Genomic DNA, 19,121 nt, shown 5'->3' with positions numbered 1-19,121 from the left:
TTCCCTGGGAGGCTTTGATGGATCCAGACCCCCTGCACTGGCACCTTCCCATGTCTTGGCTTTGCCTCTCCCAGTCTGGGCATTCCCTGAGCCACAGGGCCAATGTCACACATTTCCCTGAGGAGCCACCAAGGGTCTCTGCACCCTTTCATGTTTCAGCACTTGGCCTCAACTGAGCACGTGACCCGGTGCCTGCTGATCCCTAGGATTCTTTGGGAAGCTTGTGGGAAGCTCCACAGGGATCACACTGGCTGTGTCAGACACCTGCTGGCCCCACAGGACACAGAGACCTTGCCAACCTTGACCATGTGGCTCCAGGAGAATTCACAGACTCACAGAATCACTGGGCTGGAAGAGACCTTCAAGATCATCGAGTCCAACCCAGCCCCAACACCTCAGCTCAACCCTGGCACCCAGTGCCACAGCCAGGCTTTGTTAAACACACCCAGGGATGGTGACTCCACCACCTCCCTGGGAAGCCATTCCAGAACTTCATCACTCATTCAGTAAAACCTTTTTCCTAATATCCATCCTAAATTTCCCTTGAGGCAGTTTGAGGCTGTGTCCTCTGGTTCTGTCAGTTCCTGGAGAAAGAGCCCAACCCCAGCTGAGCACAGGCACCTTTCAGAAGCTGTAGAGTGATAAGGTCACCTCTGAGTCTCCTTTTCTCCAGGCTGAGCACCCCCAGCTCCCTCAGAGGTTCCTCTCAGGGTTTGTGTTCCCAGCCCCTCTCCAGCCTCGTTGCCCCCTCTGGACATGCTCCGGCCCCTCAATATCTTTCCCAAACTGAGGGCCCAGAACAGAACTGGACCCAGAAGGGCTATCCTGTGCTCTCCCAATGTACTGCTGCTCCCCAGTAAGCCCAGAGCTGTGAGCACAGCAGCAGGAGGTACCTCCAGGATGTTGTAGCGGGAGTTGTCGCAGTAGTCGCGGACGCCAATCTCCGTGCCCATGTACCAGCCGCTGAAGGGGCAGGCGGAGAACTCCAAGCCCCCGATCTCCAGGAGCATGTTGGAAACGGCTGGCAGCCCGTACCACTTCAGGCCCAGGTCCTTAAACCACTCAAACCTGCCGGGGAACAGGTCAGGATTAGGCAACCAGCCAGGAGCTCCCTTCCCAGTGCAGGCAGGGGGATGGGGGAGGTCACTTTGCCACCCAGGTGAGGGACTTGAGCAGAACATTTCCATCAGTACCTCCCTTTGGGGCTGTTCATAGGGACAGGGTGATTATGGAGGGGTGTAATCCCTGGGAGACTTCAAGGGAAAGGCAACTTTCCAAGAAAATCCATCTGGATATATGGGAAAGCCCTGAGACATGGACACAACTTCCCTGCCAGCTCTGCCAACTTCCCTGGAGGGAAGACCTGGGAGAAGGTCTTGGGTGAAGCCCCCAGGCCATGGCAAGGGTGGAACGAGGGGAACTCAGTCCTGCTGGTCCTCGGGAGCAGTTTTGGGGCTGCCCTGACTCACTTGGGGTGTCGGATGGGCACTTCCAGCACGAGCTCTGGCGGGATTTCGAAGAGCTCGGGGTCGTTGCCGTTGGCTTGGAGGAGCAGGGGCAGGATATCAAAGCGCCCGTACGGAGCCTTCCAGCCTTGCTGGATGCAGATCTGCGGGGAAAACAAAGGCAGGGTTGGTGTCCCAGCAGGTCACCTGCTCTTCAGGGAATTTCGTGGTGCTGGGCACAGCTCCTGGCAGGATTTCTGTCCTTATCGCTGAGCAAAGGGAGCTACAACAGGGAGAGGCCTGTCCCAGCCCACCCATGGCCAAGTCAGGGGAATCTCAGCTTCAAATGAGCCTGGAATCGATCCCCAGTAGGATCATGGCTTGTGCCTGCAGTGGTGAAGGAGAAAATGGGTGAGAAAAGCAGAACAGTGACAAAACCCAGCCTTTACCCCTGGGGAAAAAAACCCTGAGGGTGACACAAACCCAGCCTCCCCAGGTGGGGCCGCACTGGACAATCCCAACCTGCTTGACCCAGCTCCTCCTGCCTCTGGGGGTGCCCAGAATTCTTGTGTGTCCCCAGCAGGCACGGGAAGAGTGGGTTTAATGTGGGAAATGGATCTGTAGAGAGTTCTCAGGGGCTGACAGAAGGCCCACCCAGTGTGCAACTGTATGCAAACCTTGAGATAAGAAATGCTGACTTGGAAATGCCATGGAATAGGACAGACATTGTTGGTTAGGAGAGAAATGGAGCTAGAAACAAGTTTCAAAGATGGCCTTGCAAATAAAACTGGATACTTTGGAGGAAGAGAACTATGAAAGATGCATTGTAGTGGGACCCACGAGGGGTAGTTTGAGATTATTGGCTTTAAGGCATCTACAGCATGGTGTGGCAAAAGCTGATAGGCCAAGAAAAGCTTATAGTGTATTGTAATTAGAAAATAATCAGCTTCTGATTGTGATGGTGTGAATTATAACATCTGTATTGCCTCACCCTTCTCATGAGACTGAAAATGGAATAAAAGTTCTTCAAACACCTCTCAGCTGCCCCATCTCTCATTTATGGGGACAAGGTGATTATGGAGTGGTGTAAGCCCTGGGAGGCTTCAAGAAAAAGGAAACTTTCCAAGGAAATCCATCTGGATACACGGGATAGCCCTGAGACACGGACACAACCTCCCCGCCAGCTCTGCCAGCTTCCCTGGAGGGAAGACCTCGGTGAGGGTTTTGTGTGAAGCCCCCAGGTTGTGGCAAGGGTGGAAAAGGGTCGGGAAGGGCACTGTCCCCGGGGCTGGCACCTCGGTGAGCTCCACGTTGGCGGGGTCCCCCAGCACGGAGCCGTCGGGCTGTTTGTAGCCGGCGTAGCGGATCAGCTGCGCGTTCCAGATGCGGAAGTCGTGCTTGCTGTCCGTGCGCTGCGGGAAGATGGTGATGGCAGACCTGGAGGGGAAAGGCAGCGCTGCTGAATGCCACGAGATGAGGGAGCGGCGAGATGCTGGAGGAAAAGTGCTGCCACCACCTGTGGGTGTGCCCCGAGTGAGTCCCTGAGAGCTGGTACACTCGTGGCTCTGGAATTTGGGGTGTTCCCAGCTCCTGGCTGCTAGCAGGGGGGTCCAGACGGATCTGGAGAGTGGTCTGAGCTCTGTGCTGGATGCAGAATGTGGGAAAGGGGAAATAATGGGAAAATCTTCCCTCTGAGGTCTCACGGGCAGCAAGAAGAGAGAGATTTGGACCAGCAGGACTCCTCCACCCCAGGTCAGATCCCTCTAACCCTTCCCGGGACTGCTGCTGCCTGTGCAGTGCCTGACCCAACTCCAGCAGGGCCCAGAGCTGGTCTCCACTCATCCAGAGGCCCTCAGATTCAAAGCCTGGTGACTCCCTGGTGGCTCACCTGAGGTTCCCCTTGTTGGTGGCGTACTTGATGTGGTTGCAGATGTAATTGAACATCCCGTGGGCCGTGGTGCAGTCCCGGGCATCAAACACCTGGAAGAGGGAAGCAATTGTGGGGATGTTCCAGCTCCTAGGGCAGAGCCAGGCAGAGGAAACACAGCACATGGAGAACTCCAGGCACCACTGTGGCTTCTCAGGGATCTAAAGCTCCGTAATTATGTGTTCCCTGCCTTTGGAACACGTGGATGTCTAATCCAGCTGCCCCTTTTGCTTTGGAGAGGTGACTCATCTGCTGCTCAGGCAAAAACCTCCTCATTCCCGTGCTCCCAACCTGCTGCTGCTCCTGCCTCATCCCCCAACAATTACAGATTCTGCTCTGCTTCTCTTGTAGATCAGCACTCAAAGCTGGAGCAGGACAGGTGTCAGCCAGGGCTGAGGGACAGGGAATCATGGAATCATGGAACGGTTTGGGTTGGGACTTTTAAAGAGCATCTCATTCCATCCCCTGTCCGTGGTAAGGACACCTTCCACCACCCCAGGGTGCTCCATCCAGCCTGACCTTGGACACTTCCAGGGATCCAGGGGCATCCATGAAAGCATGGGGAAATCAGGAAGGGGGATCAACAGAAGTGGCTGTGCCCGTTCCCTGTGTGAAGCAGCCACAGGAGCTGCTCAGCAGCTCTGGATTTGTTCCAGGTTACAGGAGAGGACAGCTCTGTACCAAGGGATTCCCTCGGGATCACTGATTTCCAATCCTGTTCTGTGTTTCCCTTGCCAAAAGGGCACTGAGCCAAATCCTCCCCTGCTGGATCTCAGTACTGAGGACAAATGTGTCCTGCTGCCTCTCTCCAGGTGGAGCAACAGGTTTGGAAGCAGCAGGAAAGATGTTGGAGCAGGATCTGATATTGGAAAACATCCCCTGGAGCACCAGCTTCCATTTCAGACACAGCCACCTCATCTCCCATCCCACAGACACTTTTCCAGCTCCTGCCAACATCCCGGAGCTGCTGAGGGGAGCTGTGTGTGCTGAACAGCTGCCCCTGGACCTGTGCTGCGCTTCCCAGGTGCTGGAGAGCAGGATTTGCCTCTCCAGAACTCCAGCACACCCTTTGGCAGGAATGCCCGGGGTGTTCCTGGTGGGATTGGTGCTCACCTGCAGCTTGGACCACTGGATCCTGCCCACGCAGCGCGCCGCGTTCCTCCAGGCGTGCTTGGCCCCGTAGATCAGCTCCGTGTCCCGCAGCTGGTAGGTGTCAGTGGCCTCAATCTCCTTGGTCACCTCCTCCAGCCTCTCCATGTGGGCCTTGGAGCCGGATCTGGGAGGGTTGGGAGCAGAGGAGGTGGAGGGTCAGGCAGGGAATGCTGCTGCTCTCCACCTGGAACGCCTTGTTCCTACACTTACACAGGGATTGTGGGGATGGCTATCCCAGATTTGGGATAACAGCGGGGCGAGGATCAGGCGGAGAGGACAGTGACTTGTGCAGAGACACAACAAACACCAGGAGTGAAACTCTACTCAAGAAGCAGCTGCTGAAGGAGCACCAGGGCCTCCCCCTGCTGTGACTTGCATGGGTGGGAGATCAGATCATGGAGTCAAGGAATGGGTTGGACTGGAAGGGACCTTAAAACTCATCCCATGCCCCCCCTGCCATGGCAGGGACACCTTCCACTGTCCCAGGCTGCTCCAAGCCCCAGTGTCCAGCCTGGCCTTGGGCACTGCCAGGGATCCAGGGGCAGCCACAGCTGCTCTGGGCACCCTGTGCCAGGGCCTGCCACCATACAGGGAACAATTCCTAATTCCCAATATCCCATCCAACCCTGCCCTCTGGCAGTGGGAAGCCATTCCCTGTGTCCTGTCCCTCCATCCCTTGTCCCAGGTCTCTCTCCATGTTTCTTTTTGCCTCCTTCAGGCACTGGAAGACCACGATGAGGTCACCCCAAAGCTTCTCTTTTCCAGGTGGAACAATCCCAAATCTCTCAGCCTTTCCTCCCAACAGAGCTACTTCATCCCTCTGATCATCCTCTGGACTCTCTCCAGCAGCTCCAGCTCCTTCCTGTGCTGGCCCCAGGGTGGAGGCAGCTCTGGGTGACCTGTGTGACATCTCAGCACCAGCAGCAGCCTCGGGCTGAGGCAGCACTCACCTCTTTATGGAGGAGTAGTACTGGTCAATGAAGTCCTTGGCCAGGAGCAGCACCTCCTCCTTGGTCCTGGTGTCCTCTGACTTGCGGATGTGGGGGCTGGGGGTCATCACGGAGCCCATGCAGATCTGCTCGGTGCACGCCGTGGCCTGAGGGGACAGGAGGAGCAGGAATGTCCTGAGACACCACGGCACTGCTGAGCTGGGCTGGGGCACTCAGCGATCACCCACACAGAGGCCGTGGTGTCTGACAAACGGGGACACTGCCAGCTGGCTGGGGACACTGAGTGGTGACAGCCAGGCCGTGTGCAGTCACCACTTGTCCCTCCTGATGCAGACAATGGAGAGATGGGATTCACACCCCAGCTTGGCATGAAGTCAAATGCTTTTCCTTGTTTAGCCCAGATGGATTTCCCTCTCTCTGTTTATTGCACCAGATTTGAAATTCAAACCCCATAGAGTGTCTCAGGTTGGAAGGTGTAGCTGGGGTGTGTGTTCTACTGCCACCTGTCAGAGCTGGGGCAGTTCTCTGCTGTTCATGGGCAGTTTTCTTTATCTCTCCCACAGCCAATCCTCCCTCCAGGAGATCTCTGCTGTCCATGGCCACTGAGTGTCCCTGCAGGGCTGATCAAATTCCAGCATCCCAGGGGAGATGCTGTGCCCAGGGCAGGAGCCAAGCATTCCTACCTGGATCCAATCTGAGCCTGGAACAGCCCAGCAGCCTTTGCCCACTGCATTCCCAGAGGAGCAGCTTTCTCCTGCCCTGCATTGCCAGAGGAAGAGCAGGCCCATCTCCAGCAGCCCTGGAGCTGCAGAGGAAAACTCCCCCCTTGTGCAGGATCCCTGCTCCAGCAGAAGCACAGCTGGCACTGCAGGAGGGCTGAGCCCCCATGGGATGGGACTGTGCCACCACCCTGACACACAGGGCTCAGCTCCTGCTCTCACTCTGGCAGTGTTATTTAGGTTATTGCATTTGTATTTTTAATTTTCCTAGTAAAGAACTGTTATTCCTACTCCCATATTTTTGTCTGGGAGCCCCTAATTTCAAAATTATAACAATTCAGAGGGAGGGGGTTTGCATTTTCCATTTCAAGAGAGGCTCCTGCCTTCCTTGGCAGACACCTGTCCTTTCAAACCAAGACATGAATTCCTCCACTTCTGCATTCCCGGATAAATCCACCTTGGAAACAACGCCATCCACCCAACGATGCTCAGGGAGTTGTGGCCAGCTCTACTCACCATGGCAGTCTTGAGGTGCAGGGTGTCGTGGAGCACGGAGCCCGTCTCCCAGTTCTTGATTTTCACGAAGCGGGGGCATTTGGAAGGGCTCCCGTTGGGGGCGTTCTTGGTCGGGGACTGGCGCCCGGATGGCGGCGGCTGGAAAAGAGGGAACACCCGGCACAAGGTCAGAACTCATCAGCAAAACGCAGGAAAAGGTGCCAACAACTCAGCCTCGTGTATGGCTGGATGGCTGGGTGCAAATTCCGGGGTGGCACAGCCAGACAAGGGGTGTAATCCCAATATTTGGTGTTATTTGGGATCCTACAACACAGCCACTGACTCACAATGGAATTAAGAAGTCATGTCTGGTTACGGGACAGCCAAATCTGTGGGAAATGAATTAAAATCAGAGGTGGAAGTGACTTGGAGAATGTTGTGTTCAAGTTTCCCAGAGGAAGACTCTCCTCCAAAACCTGTGGGGTGTTTCTGCCCAAGGAGCATCACCTGCTCAGGTTCTGCAGGTGCCAAGCTGTGCCAGGAAGAACAAAGAGCTGAGCATCAATCTGAGCAAGCCAAAGGCACAGCTCCTCTGATACCAGTGCTGGGAAGCTTGTAGGGGTGAGGATGGATGGATTATCCAAGTGGGGGGGCTGCTGAATCATGAGTAGTTGGATTTCTCCAGGCTCAGCTCCCTGACACTGCCTTGGATGGGCTCATCCAGCTCTCCTTGAGTTCTGTGCCAGCACAGGGAGAGCCTCAGCCAGCACAGAGCCTGTGAGGAGCAGAACTGGTTACAGGTGCTCCTTTTTGCATGTTTTCACAGATAAAACTGCAATTTTCTGCTGTGGCCCTTACCCCAAGCACTCAAAGCTTCAAGGGCCATCAGTGTCTGCCAGTGGGGCCAGGGGAGGCTGCAGTGGCTCTGGGCAGCACAGCTCTGTCTCCTCGGAATCAGATCTTACACAGGGATGGAATTCCATCACTGGAACCACTGCAGCTCTCCAGGGGACATCTGAGAGCGTCCTGGCCAAAGCTGCTGGTGTTTGGCACCACTCCAAGGCTCTGCACAGCAGCTCTGGGCTGGGACTGGGTCTGTCCTTCCTGCAAGAACCCTGGGGCTGGTGTCCCTTTTGAATTAATCTGGTTTTCTTGACGCTGACCCTGCCTTCAGCAGAGTGTCACCTGCTTTCTGGGGCTCCTGTCACCCCTGCAGCAGCAGCACAAACTTAAAGAAGCAAAGAACCAGCACAGGATGGGAGAAGCTCCTGGCTCAGGAGGGAAGGCAGCAGGAGCCACAGGCATGACAGAGCAGCTGAGGCTGCAGGTCTGACTGGTTCTCACTTCACCAGGGATTGCTCTGCTGTTCCAAAGCTCTGGGACATCAATCCTGGCTGACTCCAAGGCCGAGGCCTGAGCTGAGCAGGCACCTTTGCATTTTCTAGCACTCTTGGCCAGACTTTTTGCTCAGTTCTTGTTTTTACCATAAACTCCAGACCTTTTTTTGCCCTGGAAAACAGGGATTTCAAGCAGCCTGAGGCTTGTGGTGTAATGCCACGCTCTGAAAACATATTCTGGGAACAAGGGACAGAGGCTGGAGGGGAAGGCAGAGATTTACAGCCTGAATCCTCAGCAGGGCCTTCTTTAGCCCTTGCAGTTTCCAAAAGCTGCTTCCTGCACCCCTCAGGCTGTGCTGCCGTGGATCTCTGACATTCCTCTTGTCACAAATCCCATGATTTTCCCAAGGAATTTGTCAAAGTCTGCCCCTTGAAGCCAAATGTCCACACACCACACCTCAGCCTCCCCTTTGCACGCTGCAGAAACCGAATAAAAAACCTCATGCAGAGCTCAAACCCAGCAGTAAATAAGAACCTCCTCAATGTAGTCCTGCAAAAACACTATTTTTAAGCTCATTTTTTTCAATTTTGAGGAGTCCAGCCTGAATCATGGCACTGACAGTTCCTGGTCATTTTTCCCCCCTGCTTGTTTTACTCTTCCAAGAGAATTGAATCATTCTTTAGTCACCAACAGCTCCCTGTGCTCCCTGACCCACCCCAAGGACCAAAGGGGACAATCTGCCACCTTCCCTCTGAGGCTGATTGCTCAGAGCAGCTCCCTGAGATGGGCAAAATGTGCTGCATACAGCTCAGAAATGCAACCAAAACCAATCCTCACCTGCAGCTCCACCTGCCAGACAGAAGCCAGGAGCACCAGGCAGGGAGTGTTGATTGTACCCAGCACTTTTTAATGGGAGTTTTGATCTCCTGACAAGGTGTGGCTGCTAAAATACTTCTTGCTGGAGCAGGTACGGCCCCAAAACGTGCTGGGAATGCAGATGTAGCAATGTCCCCATTCTTGGAGAAAGTGAGGGGATGCAAGACTCAAAAATCTGGCCAAACCTGAGCCTTCAGACCTGCAGTCCCTGCCCTTCCCTGCCTGGGGCCAGCGCAGCTCCTGGGGACAGGGGACACTGCCACCACGGGATGACAAAGGGACAGAACTTCTCTGAGGGCTGGTGCTTATCTGCCTGCAGTGCTCTGCTCAAACCCCCCCAAGCTGCTCCCTCCCCATTTGTCTTTTCCCTGCTGCAGGAGCTGGGCGAGCTGCAATCCTGGAATCACAGAGTCACTGAGGTTGGGAAAGGTCTCCAAGGTGGTTGATCCCCACCTCTGGGTGAGCACCAAGCTGTCAGCTGGAGCAGAGCACCGAGGGTCATTCCTTGGACACTTCCAGGGATCAGTGGGACCACATCAATCTGTCCCAGTGTCCCAGACTGCAAGGTAATGTGTGTGTTCTACTTGCCATCTGTATGGCAGTTGTCTTCTGTCAAGTGGGCAGTTTTCCTTATCTCTTCCACACCCACTCCTCCCTCTGGGGGCACATCTGCTGATAACAGGCTGTGGAATGTCCCTGCACGGCTGATAAGAACTACAGCATCCACTGGGGGATGTGAGCCCAGAGGAGGAGCCCAGCATTCCTGCCTGGATAGAATCTGAGATTCTGGGACACCAGCACAGCTTCTCCACTGGATTTCCCAGAGGAGCAGCTGCCTCTTCCACTGCATCTTCAGAGGAAGACTACACCCTTCTCCAGGATCCCTGCTCCAACACTCCAGGAGGAATGCAGGCACCATTCTAATTGGAGGCTACCAGCACCATGACCCACAGGGTGTCAGGTCATGTTCTGACTCTGTCAGTGCTGTTTTGGTTTACTGCATTGTTTATTTTATATTTTTATTTTTTCCTTAATAAAGAACTGTTATTCCTGCTCCCATATTTTTGCCTGAGAGCCCCTTAATTTCAAATGTATAACAGTTGGGAAGGAAGGGGTTTACATTTCCCACTTCAGGGGAGGCTCCTGCCTGCCTTAGCAGACACCTGTCTTTCCAAACCAAGACATCCAGTGCCTGACTACCCTTGCCGGGAGAGCCCAGGGAGCAGAGGGATGCTGAATCCTGGGACAGCAGCCAGGCTGGAGCAGAGGTGTCAGCTCTGACAGCCCCACCCCGGAGCAGCTGCGGAGAGAAGAGAGAGCCCAGGGGAGCCGGGAAGGAGCTGTGTGTGAGTTCGTGTCGTGTGTGTGTGTGCCGAAATCAGAGCCAAGCACTCCCCGCCGCTGTGCCAGGGAGGCTGCGTGCGCTCCTTTCATGTTTTAATGAGGCAGCTGGGATCTCGGTGACTCAGGAGAGGGACAAGCCGAGAGACAACTGCGGCACACGCGTTATGCAAACAGCTCCCACCCGGAGCGTGCCGGAGCTGTCTGCGCCCGCGGGAGGAGCACGCCCGGCCCCGGGGACTCCTTGGGGACACGGTGACAGCGGACATGCCCCGTCCGGGCTCTGCAGGTGCCCACCCTGCGCTGGCAGCGCTCGGCTGGATCCCACCGGGGATGCAGCGGCGGCAGCCGGGTCGTGGATTTATCTCCGTGCTGACATTTCCGTCCAGACTGCACCAGCCCGCTGGGCTCAGAGCGTGTCCCCTGCCTCTGCAGAGCTGCAAATCACCCCCGCAAGCTGCTCCGAGCCGCTTCCCCCGGGAGCCGCCCGGGCACAGGGCTCCGCTTGCCCCCGGGCTGCTCACGAATCGATCCTGCGGGCTGAGCCGGGACCCGGCACAGCCCCGGCATCCTCAGGGTTAGACCTGGGGGATCGGGCTGCTGGGAAACGGCAAAAAACGCCGTGTGGTTTTGTAAAAAATAACAGAGGGATGGGGATCGATGCCCAGCGGGGCTTTCAGCACCTTATTATGAGCCTCAGTGAGCATTCGCCACCTGGCCAAGTGAATCCACCCAATCCTGCTTCAAAAAGACCAAGGAAAGTTCCCACTTGGCTTGACTTTCCCCTGTGTTAATAGTATTTATTGCTGCTTGAAAGAAGTTCAGCTGCCTTGACTGCGCACAGCCCCGGGGAATGGCTGGGGGGAAAAACCAGACTGCTTCCAGAAAAGCAGGCGTAAGGATTCGGGGATAAGAAGGATAAAAAGAAAGCTGTGCATCCAGTGGAAAAAAAATAATAAAGAGTTTAATAGCAGCTTAAGACTGGCGGTTTTGGCAGCCCCAGCACAGAGAGAAATTAAGCTCTGCACACAGAAGGTTATAAAGTGCTTATAGTAACAGACACGGACACGCACGGGGCTTAGCAAAGGAGGCAGGAAATCGGAGTCTCTGCAGAGCTGGGGCAAAGGGAGCAGCCCTGACCTGTCCCCAGGCTCAGGATCCCATTGCTGCGACGTGGGGCTGCCCAGGGCCATCCCCAGTGGCTGCTGCAGTTCAGGGGTGCTGTCACCAGCGTGGGGTGACACCCAGCCCGAGGCTGCTGGGACACCTGGCCATGTCTGAGGTGAGGGAGGGTGGAAATGGATCCCAGCCAGGCTGGGTACAGCCCTGCAGCCTGGCCAGGGCTATCCCAGTGCCCTGTGTGGGCATCAGCACCAGCTCAGAGGGTGTCCTGTGTCCCCCACGGGTCTCTGGCACTGCCAGGCTGCAAAAGTGCATGGGAACATCATTGCATGGAGGATTGCCAGGAGAAATGCATCCAGCCCTGGGATCAGCTCAGGAGGGACCTGGAGCTGCTGGAGAGTCCACAGGAGGCACCAGAGATGCTCCAAGGGCTGGAGCCCCTCTGCTCTGGAGCTGTGGCTGCCCCTGGATCCCTGGCAGTGTCCAAGACCAGGCTGGATGGGGATTGGAGCACTCTGGGACAGTGGGAGGTGTCCCTGCCATGGCAGGGGTGGCACTGGGTGATCCTGTGGGAATCCCTGTGATCTTCAGGCCACCCATCCCTCTGCTCTGGAGCCAGGCTGGAGAGCTGGGGGTGCTCACCTGGAGAGGAGAAGGCTCCAGGGAGAGCTCAGAGCCCCTTGCAGGGCCTGAAGGGGCTCCAGGAGAGCTGGAGAGGGACTGGGGACAAGGGATGGAGGGACAGGACACAGGGAATGGTTTCCACTGCCAGAGGGCAGGGATGGATGGGATATTGGGAATTAGGAATTGTTCCCTGGCAGGGTGGGCAGGCCCTGGCACAGGGTGCCCAGAGCAGCTGTGGCTGCCCCTGGATCCCTGGCAGTGCCCAAGGCCAGGCTGGAGCAGCCTGGGACAGTGGAAGTGTCCCTGGCCATGGCAGGGAGGTGATCTCCAGTCTGGTCCCCCAGGTCCTGCCCTGGATAATCCCATCAGGGAGATCCTTTTGCCCAAGCACTGGCAGAGCTCAGGCACGTCGTGTTTTCCCCAAGGTGATCTTGGTGGCCTGGCAGGGTCTGCCTGACGTCTCTGGCTCTGCTACAAACGTGGAGTTAATCTCCTCTTGGCAAGGAAGCCTGAGAATTTATGGCCGTGGAGTGTGAGGAGATGAAAAGGCACCGTGGAAGGCATTATCTGAAGTGCTCTATTGAATTACCATCAGATGAATCCAAACGACTTTAATGATGCAGCTTGGCCTTGTGCCACCAGAAGGGATCACATTCCCCAGGGAGGCCTCGGCGTCCTGCTCCCTGGCTGGGCTCCCGTGCCACGTCACATGGGGAGCATCATTCTCCAGTGACCTCCATTCCCTGCCTGAACCACGGCCACTCCAGCTCCTGGCCCAGAGGGGCTCTGGGATCATCACCTGTGGCTTTTGGGGTCACACCTTGTCCCTGCAGGTTCCCTGTGCTGGGCGAACCCACCAGGATGGGTCACATTCCCACAAACCCCGGGAATTTTGGTTTTCCCACCCAAAGCAGCCCCAGCTATGGCCTCTTACCTGCTCTGCCTTGGAGTAGGGGCTGTTCAGGACCACGGGGACGTTGCTCTTCCCCCACAGGTCCCCCGGGACACGATCGTTCTCCATCCGAGCCGGCAAAGCTTTCTGGGGACTGTTCTCCCCTTCCCTGAAACTGAAGGGTTAAAAACCTTTCGGGGTGCTGGCACCACGGGCACAGGTCCTGCTCCAGCTCCTTCCCACAGGAGCCAAAACTTGGCCACTGCCCCGTGGGAAGGGAGGAAAGGCAGAGCCCCAGCCAGGGCAATGAATCACCGAGGTGAGAACAGCCCAAACACCACGGGAGCTCCACCTCAGAGCCACAGGCATGCCCCGTGCCCACACCGGCTCTACAGCAGAGCCTCTGCACCCCAAACCCCGGCTGGAACCCTGGGAGAACACCCTGGGAGATGGGGAAGGGAGGCTGGGGCAGCTCGTGGCAGAAGGAGTTTGCGGAGCAGCTCGGTGCTCGCGAGCAGGGGAGAGGAAAAACCAGCCCAGAACAAAGAGGAGGCTCCAGGAGCTCTCCCTCCTCTTCCTGACCTTTGCAGGAGCTGGGAGTGGAAGTGATTTCAGCCAAGCAAATGAGGGATTGTCCCTGCTGGGGATGAGGGGAGGGCTGGGCACTGGGGACATCCCAGCGCTGGCTGCCTGGGCCAGGCGGTGACACCGGAGTAACTCAGGAGTAACTCAGGAGTAACTCAGGAGTAGCTCACTGCACCACACACCTTTTGGGGTGTGGGACAGGCTCTGAAAAGCCACCTGAGCTGGTGCAAAACCTCTGCCAGGTGAGCCCTCGTCAAGGAGAAAACAAACGGGGTCTAGAGGGGTGACATGCAGACAGGCAGGGGGTGGCACCTGTGTCACCTCCAAGGCCACCAGGAATGGGCTCCTGGGCTGGGCAGAGCAGGGGCATGGGTCAGGATGGGCACAGGCAGTGAGGAAATGCCCTCTGGAACTGTTTTGCTCCTGCTGTCAGTCCTTAAAAACCTTCCAGGTGCCACTGAACCAATAATGAGAATTCTCATTAATGGTGGCAGGGTTTGGGCACTGACCAAAGTAGGACACTTGCACCCAAGGCATAAATCACACCACCAGCATGCTCCTGATCCAATTTCAGGAAGACAAATAAATACAAATAAATTCAGTTTCACAGTCCTTGAACTCCTTTAGCTTAAGGAAAAGACTTCATTTAAAGAGCATCTCCCTGTGCTTTTTCTGTCATTTTTCTGCTTTTACAGAGCCATGCTCAGATGCCAAAATATTTCCCTGGGCTCTGGCCACCTTCCAAAGGTTGGAAAGTGGCCGCCTTGGTGCAAGTGAGGAGGCACAGGTGACCAAGGGCTGTTTTCCTGGGATTTCTGTGCCCCCCAGGCCATGAAAGCTGTTCCCTGGTGAGCTGGCCCCTAGGAGGATGTGAAAGGGTTTCAATCAGATAAAACACAGCTTACAAAAAACCCCACCCAAAGGCAACAGATCCCAATCTCTGCTGCAGGGGGTGGTGATTCCCACAGGTCCCAGGATCCGCAGGGCTGCACAGAGATCCTGGGGACAGGGACAGCCAGCAGCCACCCAGCCCCTCTGTGCCCAACCCAGAGGGCAAGCTCAGGGTCTGCTGCCCAGCCTGCCTCCATCCCAGTAATCCCAGCAGGCAGGGAATTAGCAGGATGGAAGCACAGCCAGCCTGGCTGTGCCTCGGAGCCAGCCCAGCTGTTCAATCTCCTGGGGAGCTCTCATTCCCACGGCTGCACATCCCTGCCCTCCTGCCCTGATCCCAGCCTGCCAGGGGACCGGTGGGAAATGGATTTGTAGGGAATTCTCCAAACCTGACAGAAGGCCCACCCAGTGTGCAAACCTTGAGATAAGAAATGCTGAATTAGGAATGCCATGGAATAGGACAGACATTGTTGGGAGAGAAGTGGAGCTAGAAACAAGTTTCAAAGATGGCCTTGCAAATAAGACTGGATACTTTGGAGAAATAGAGCTGTGAAAGATGCATTGTATTAAGACTTATGAGGGGTAGTTTTAGGTGATTGGCTTTAAAGCATTTACAGCATGGTGTGGCAAAAGCTGATAGGCCAAGAAATGCTTATAATATATTATAATTAAAAAATAGTTAGCTTCTGATTGTGATGGTGTGAATGATATATTGTCTCACCCTTCTCATGAGTCTGAAAATGGAATAAATGTTTTTCAAACACCTCTCAGCTGCCCCATCTCTGGGTCAGGAAAGGGCATTGTCCAACAGGGACACAGCCAGGTCAGCACAGGGCCACCGAGCTCCTGAAGTCACCTCCAGCAGCTGACAGGCCCCAGCTGCTCCTCACAGCGGGCCCAAAATCCAGACAGAAGCACTGAATCCACAAGGAAGAGATCCCTTGGCTCTCCTGGAACCTGGGACTTCGCAGAAGGAACCTGCTGGAAAACCGCAGGGCCTCTCCAGGAGAAGTTTGGGATCAGCCAGAGATCCCACAGGCACCTCCAGAAGGGTGCTGGTACCTGAGAAGGGTCTGCAGGGCCAGTGCCAGCACGAGGGAAGCTTGGAGAGGGATCCACCCAGCAGCAGCAGGTGGAGGCCTTGGGATGTGGGATCTCATCGTGTGCACAGCAGCAAAGATATAAATGTTGGCAGCTGGAGAAATCCCAGATGTTGAATGAAACTGGGTGTTAATTTGGGTGGTTTGGGATTTCCAGGTCCTGCTGGGGCAGGGATTGCTCCCATTCCTTGGCCTCGAGCAGCACCTGACAGCTGAGGGACAGGGACATCCAGGTGGGAATCACCTGGAAGTTCCACACCCCCTGTGTGCCTGCAGCTGTGGCAGGAGCTGAATTCCTGCTGCTCTTCCCCATGGATTTGTGGCCGAGCCCAGCCCTGAGGGGCTGACCCTGCAGGGAAAGCTCTGCTGGGAAAGCACAGCCAGGCGTGGCGGTGACAAAGCCACAGAGTGACCTGGGGGTGTTCCGGGGCTGTGCCTGGCCAGGGCTGCCCTGAGCCCCCCCGATGGGGCTGCCCAGCAGGATCCGGCTCTGTCCTTTTGGAGAGAGGCAGGGAGAGAAAAGCCCATTCAGAGCAGCCAGAGCCTCGCCCCAGTCCCAGCACAGATGGGGGAACAAAAATAAAAACCATCAATTGCTTCATTTTACAAATATTTCCTGGCCCTCGCTTGTAAGGGCCTTGTTTGCGAGCTGGGGCAGGAATGGGATTTTTGGGATGAGTTATTTTCCTCTCTTGCCATGGCTGCTGGAGCCCCAGAGGCACAGGGTGGCCTGGGAGGATGTCACTCAGCTCCAGCAGGCTGAGGGGACAGCCACAGCGCCGTGCCCGAGCTCAGCCCCTGGGTAATGCTCCCAAAAGGATTTTATCAACAGGAGAGCCCCAAAAGCCGTTCTGGTGGGCACTGGGGGGGCACAGCTCCCTTGAGGGAGCCAGGCTGGACATCCCCAGGGATCTGCCTTGGGAAAGCCACAGGGAGAGAGGAGCTGGCTCCTCTTTTTGGAGAACTCCAGGCCAGGTTGGACACTGGGGCTTGGAGCAGCCTGGCATAGTGGAAGGTGTCCTGGGACTGGATGAGCTTTAAGGTCTTCTCCAACCCAAACCATTCCATGAGATGTTTTTAATCCCCATTTTGATGTCTTTGGGGAACTGGAAGCAATGCTGAAGGTGGAAGCCATCGGTTGGCTGAACTCTCCCAAAAGCCAGATCCAGGATCCAGGATCCCTCTCTGCCTGCTCCCAGATCCATCACACACTCTTGGCCTGATCTCTTGGATCCAGAGAGATCCAGACCCCTGTCTGAGGGGCTGATCTGCAAGCCAAATGTGATACTTTAAAAAGGAAAGAGGAATCCTGCCCTCCCCCACTGGTGCTAAGCAGAGCCCGGGATGCTGCCTCCCCTCGGAAAGAGCATCTGGCTGTTTGGAGAAATGAGAGGCACCACTGTTTTCTTTTGACTAATTTGATGATGTTGCAGTGCTCCGAGTGATGAAGCAGAAGGGAAGTTGCTGAGACAGCCCTTTCAGAAATTTCTCCAAAGCTTTTCCAAAAAGAAATTAAAGGAAAAAAAAAAAAAAAGCAAAAGGGAAATTTGTCAGTTTGTCACTCGGCTCCTTTGAATTTCCTTGGCAGAAGGATCTCTCTGACTTCCCAGGCAGGGAGCAGAGACAGCCCTGGCTGCTGCCACCCCAGCCGGGATGGATGATGAGGATGGCAGTGCCACACCTCTGGTGACAGCCCTGGTGACACTGATAACATCACCCTGTGCTGTGACCAGGGACCGGCTTCTCCTTCTCCTGGAAAACCTGAGCCCGGGGCTGTATGGGAAGCTCACACCTCGGGAGAGAAATTCCTTCCTCTTGCCTCATTCCCTGATTTTTCCTTGGGAGAGAAATTCTTTCCTCTTGCCTCATTCCCTGATTTATTCTCTGGAGAGAAATTCCTTCTTCTTGCCTCATTCCCTGATTTTTCCTCGGGAATGGCTGCACTTGCAGTGTTCCTCCTTCCAGTGCTTGGGGCTGGGATAAGCAGCTCTTGCCTCACCTTTCTTTTGCCCCATGGAAAACCACATTCCAGAGGGGCAGGAACTAAAATTCCTGAATTTAATTAATTTTAATTAATTTAATTCAATTATTTTAATTAAAATGAAAATGCTTCCTTCCCCGGGGCAGTTGGAAAAGGTGCTGGCTGCAGGCTGGAGTGCTCAGCAAGGTCTGGACAAGAGCAGAGGGAGAGGGATGGGGCAGGAGAAGGGATTTGCAGGGTGCAGAGGATGGAGAGGAATGGGGCAGGAGAAGGGATTTGCAGGGTGCAGAGGATGGAGCAGAGCTCAGGAAGGAGGTGGGAAATTGGAAGAAGGAAAAACTCCAAAATCCGGGGTGCACTCCCTGGAGAGGCAACAGGGACAGTGGGAACTGCAGGGTGATCCAAGCAAGGAACAAGTGGGACAGCACAGAAGGAGGAGGACAAAAGCCTCGGGAAGAACCTGTGGAATGATCTGGAGAAGATCCGGCAGCCTCAGAAAGTCAGGAATGTGCCCAGCTCTGGGATCAGGGACTAATGAGCCGAGCAAGCTGCAGCCTCAGGGAGCCTGTGAAACATGAGGCTGGAACATGCCTTTGAGGAGGCACTGACACGGAAAGACCCGGGAACAGATCCAGGCGATCCCAAAGTCCCACCAGCACAGCTCCAACTCAACCAGCACCGGGCTCCTGTGCCTTGCCGGCCTTTCCCAACGAGCTCCTGCAGGATCCCAGCCTGTCCAGAGGGGCAAAGCAGCCCAGGGGTGCTGGGAACCAGCCCTGGGTCTCCTGTGGGGTCACCCCGGGGTTTGTCTGCTGGGGTCACACACGGGGACAAGGGCTGGGGACACAGGGAGCAGCACAGAGCGCTGGGCAGGGAAGGGCTGATGGGTTTGGGGAATGCACATGGGGTGTAGTTGGGATATTTTTGTGTGGAATATGGGATATACTTGGGGGGAATATGGGGTGTATTTGGGGGGGAATATGGGATGTACTTGGGGGAATATGCAATATGTAGGGGATGGAATATGGGATATATTGAGTAGAATATGGGATAGATTTGGGTGGAATATGGGATAGATTTGGGTGGAATATGGGATAGATTTGGGAGAATATGGGATGGATTTGGGTGGAATATGGGATATATTTGGGGGAATAGGGGGTATATTTGGGGACAATATGGGATATATTTGGGTGGAATATGGGATATATTGGGTAGAATATGGGACATATTTGGGAGGAACATGGAGTGTATTTGGGCAGAATATGGGATATATTTGAGGGGAACATGGAATATATTTGGGGGGAATGTAGGACATATTTGGGGGAATATGGGATGCACTTGGCGGGAATATGGGATATATTTGGGTGGAATATGGGGTATATTTGGGTGGATATGGGGTATATTTGGGTGGAATATGGGATATATTTGGGCAGAATATGGGATATATTTGAGGGGAACATGGAATATATTTGGGGGGAATATAGGATATACTTGGGTGGAATATGGGGTGTATTTGGGGGGAATATAGAACATATTTGGGGGGAATATGGGATATACTTGGGGGAATATGGGATATATTTGGGATGGAATATGGGATGTATTTGTGGGGAATATGGGATATATTTGAGGGGAATATGGGATATACTTGGGTGGAATATGGGGTGTATCTGGAGACAATATGGG

The 19,121-nt window shown here is 55.1% G+C and overlaps 1 protein-coding gene across 4 annotated transcripts in view; it reads right to left on the bottom strand.

Moving 5' to 3' along the window:
• Nucleotides 1–19,121, bottom strand: part of NOS1 (nitric oxide synthase 1) — an 80,233-nt gene that overhangs the window by 27,561 nt on the left and 33,551 nt on the right. For all 4 annotated transcript variants that reach the window (XM_064392132.1, XM_064392131.1, XM_064392130.1 and 1 more), the window contains exons 3-10: nt 12,924–13,056; nt 6,710–6,847; nt 5,475–5,620; nt 4,486–4,648; nt 3,334–3,425; nt 2,741–2,882; nt 1,470–1,609; nt 894–1,068 (exon numbers count right to left, since the gene is read on the bottom strand). In XM_064392132.1, coding sequence (XP_064248202.1) covers nt 894–1,068; nt 1,470–1,609; nt 2,741–2,882; nt 3,334–3,425; nt 4,486–4,648; nt 5,475–5,620; nt 6,710–6,847; nt 12,924–13,056 — 1,129 coding nt within the window. The remainder of the gene's footprint in view (nt 1–893; nt 1,069–1,469; nt 1,610–2,740; nt 2,883–3,333; nt 3,426–4,485; nt 4,649–5,474; nt 5,621–6,709; nt 6,848–12,923; nt 13,057–19,121) is intronic.

Source organism: Passer domesticus, chromosome 17 (genome assembly GCF_036417665.1).
Source record: "Passer domesticus isolate bPasDom1 chromosome 17, bPasDom1.hap1, whole genome shotgun sequence".
Taxonomy (NCBI): domain Eukaryota; kingdom Metazoa; phylum Chordata; class Aves; order Passeriformes; family Passeridae; genus Passer; species Passer domesticus.
The sequence above is the reverse complement of the archived record's forward strand: the minus strand, read 5'-3'. Positions and strand labels throughout refer to the sequence as shown.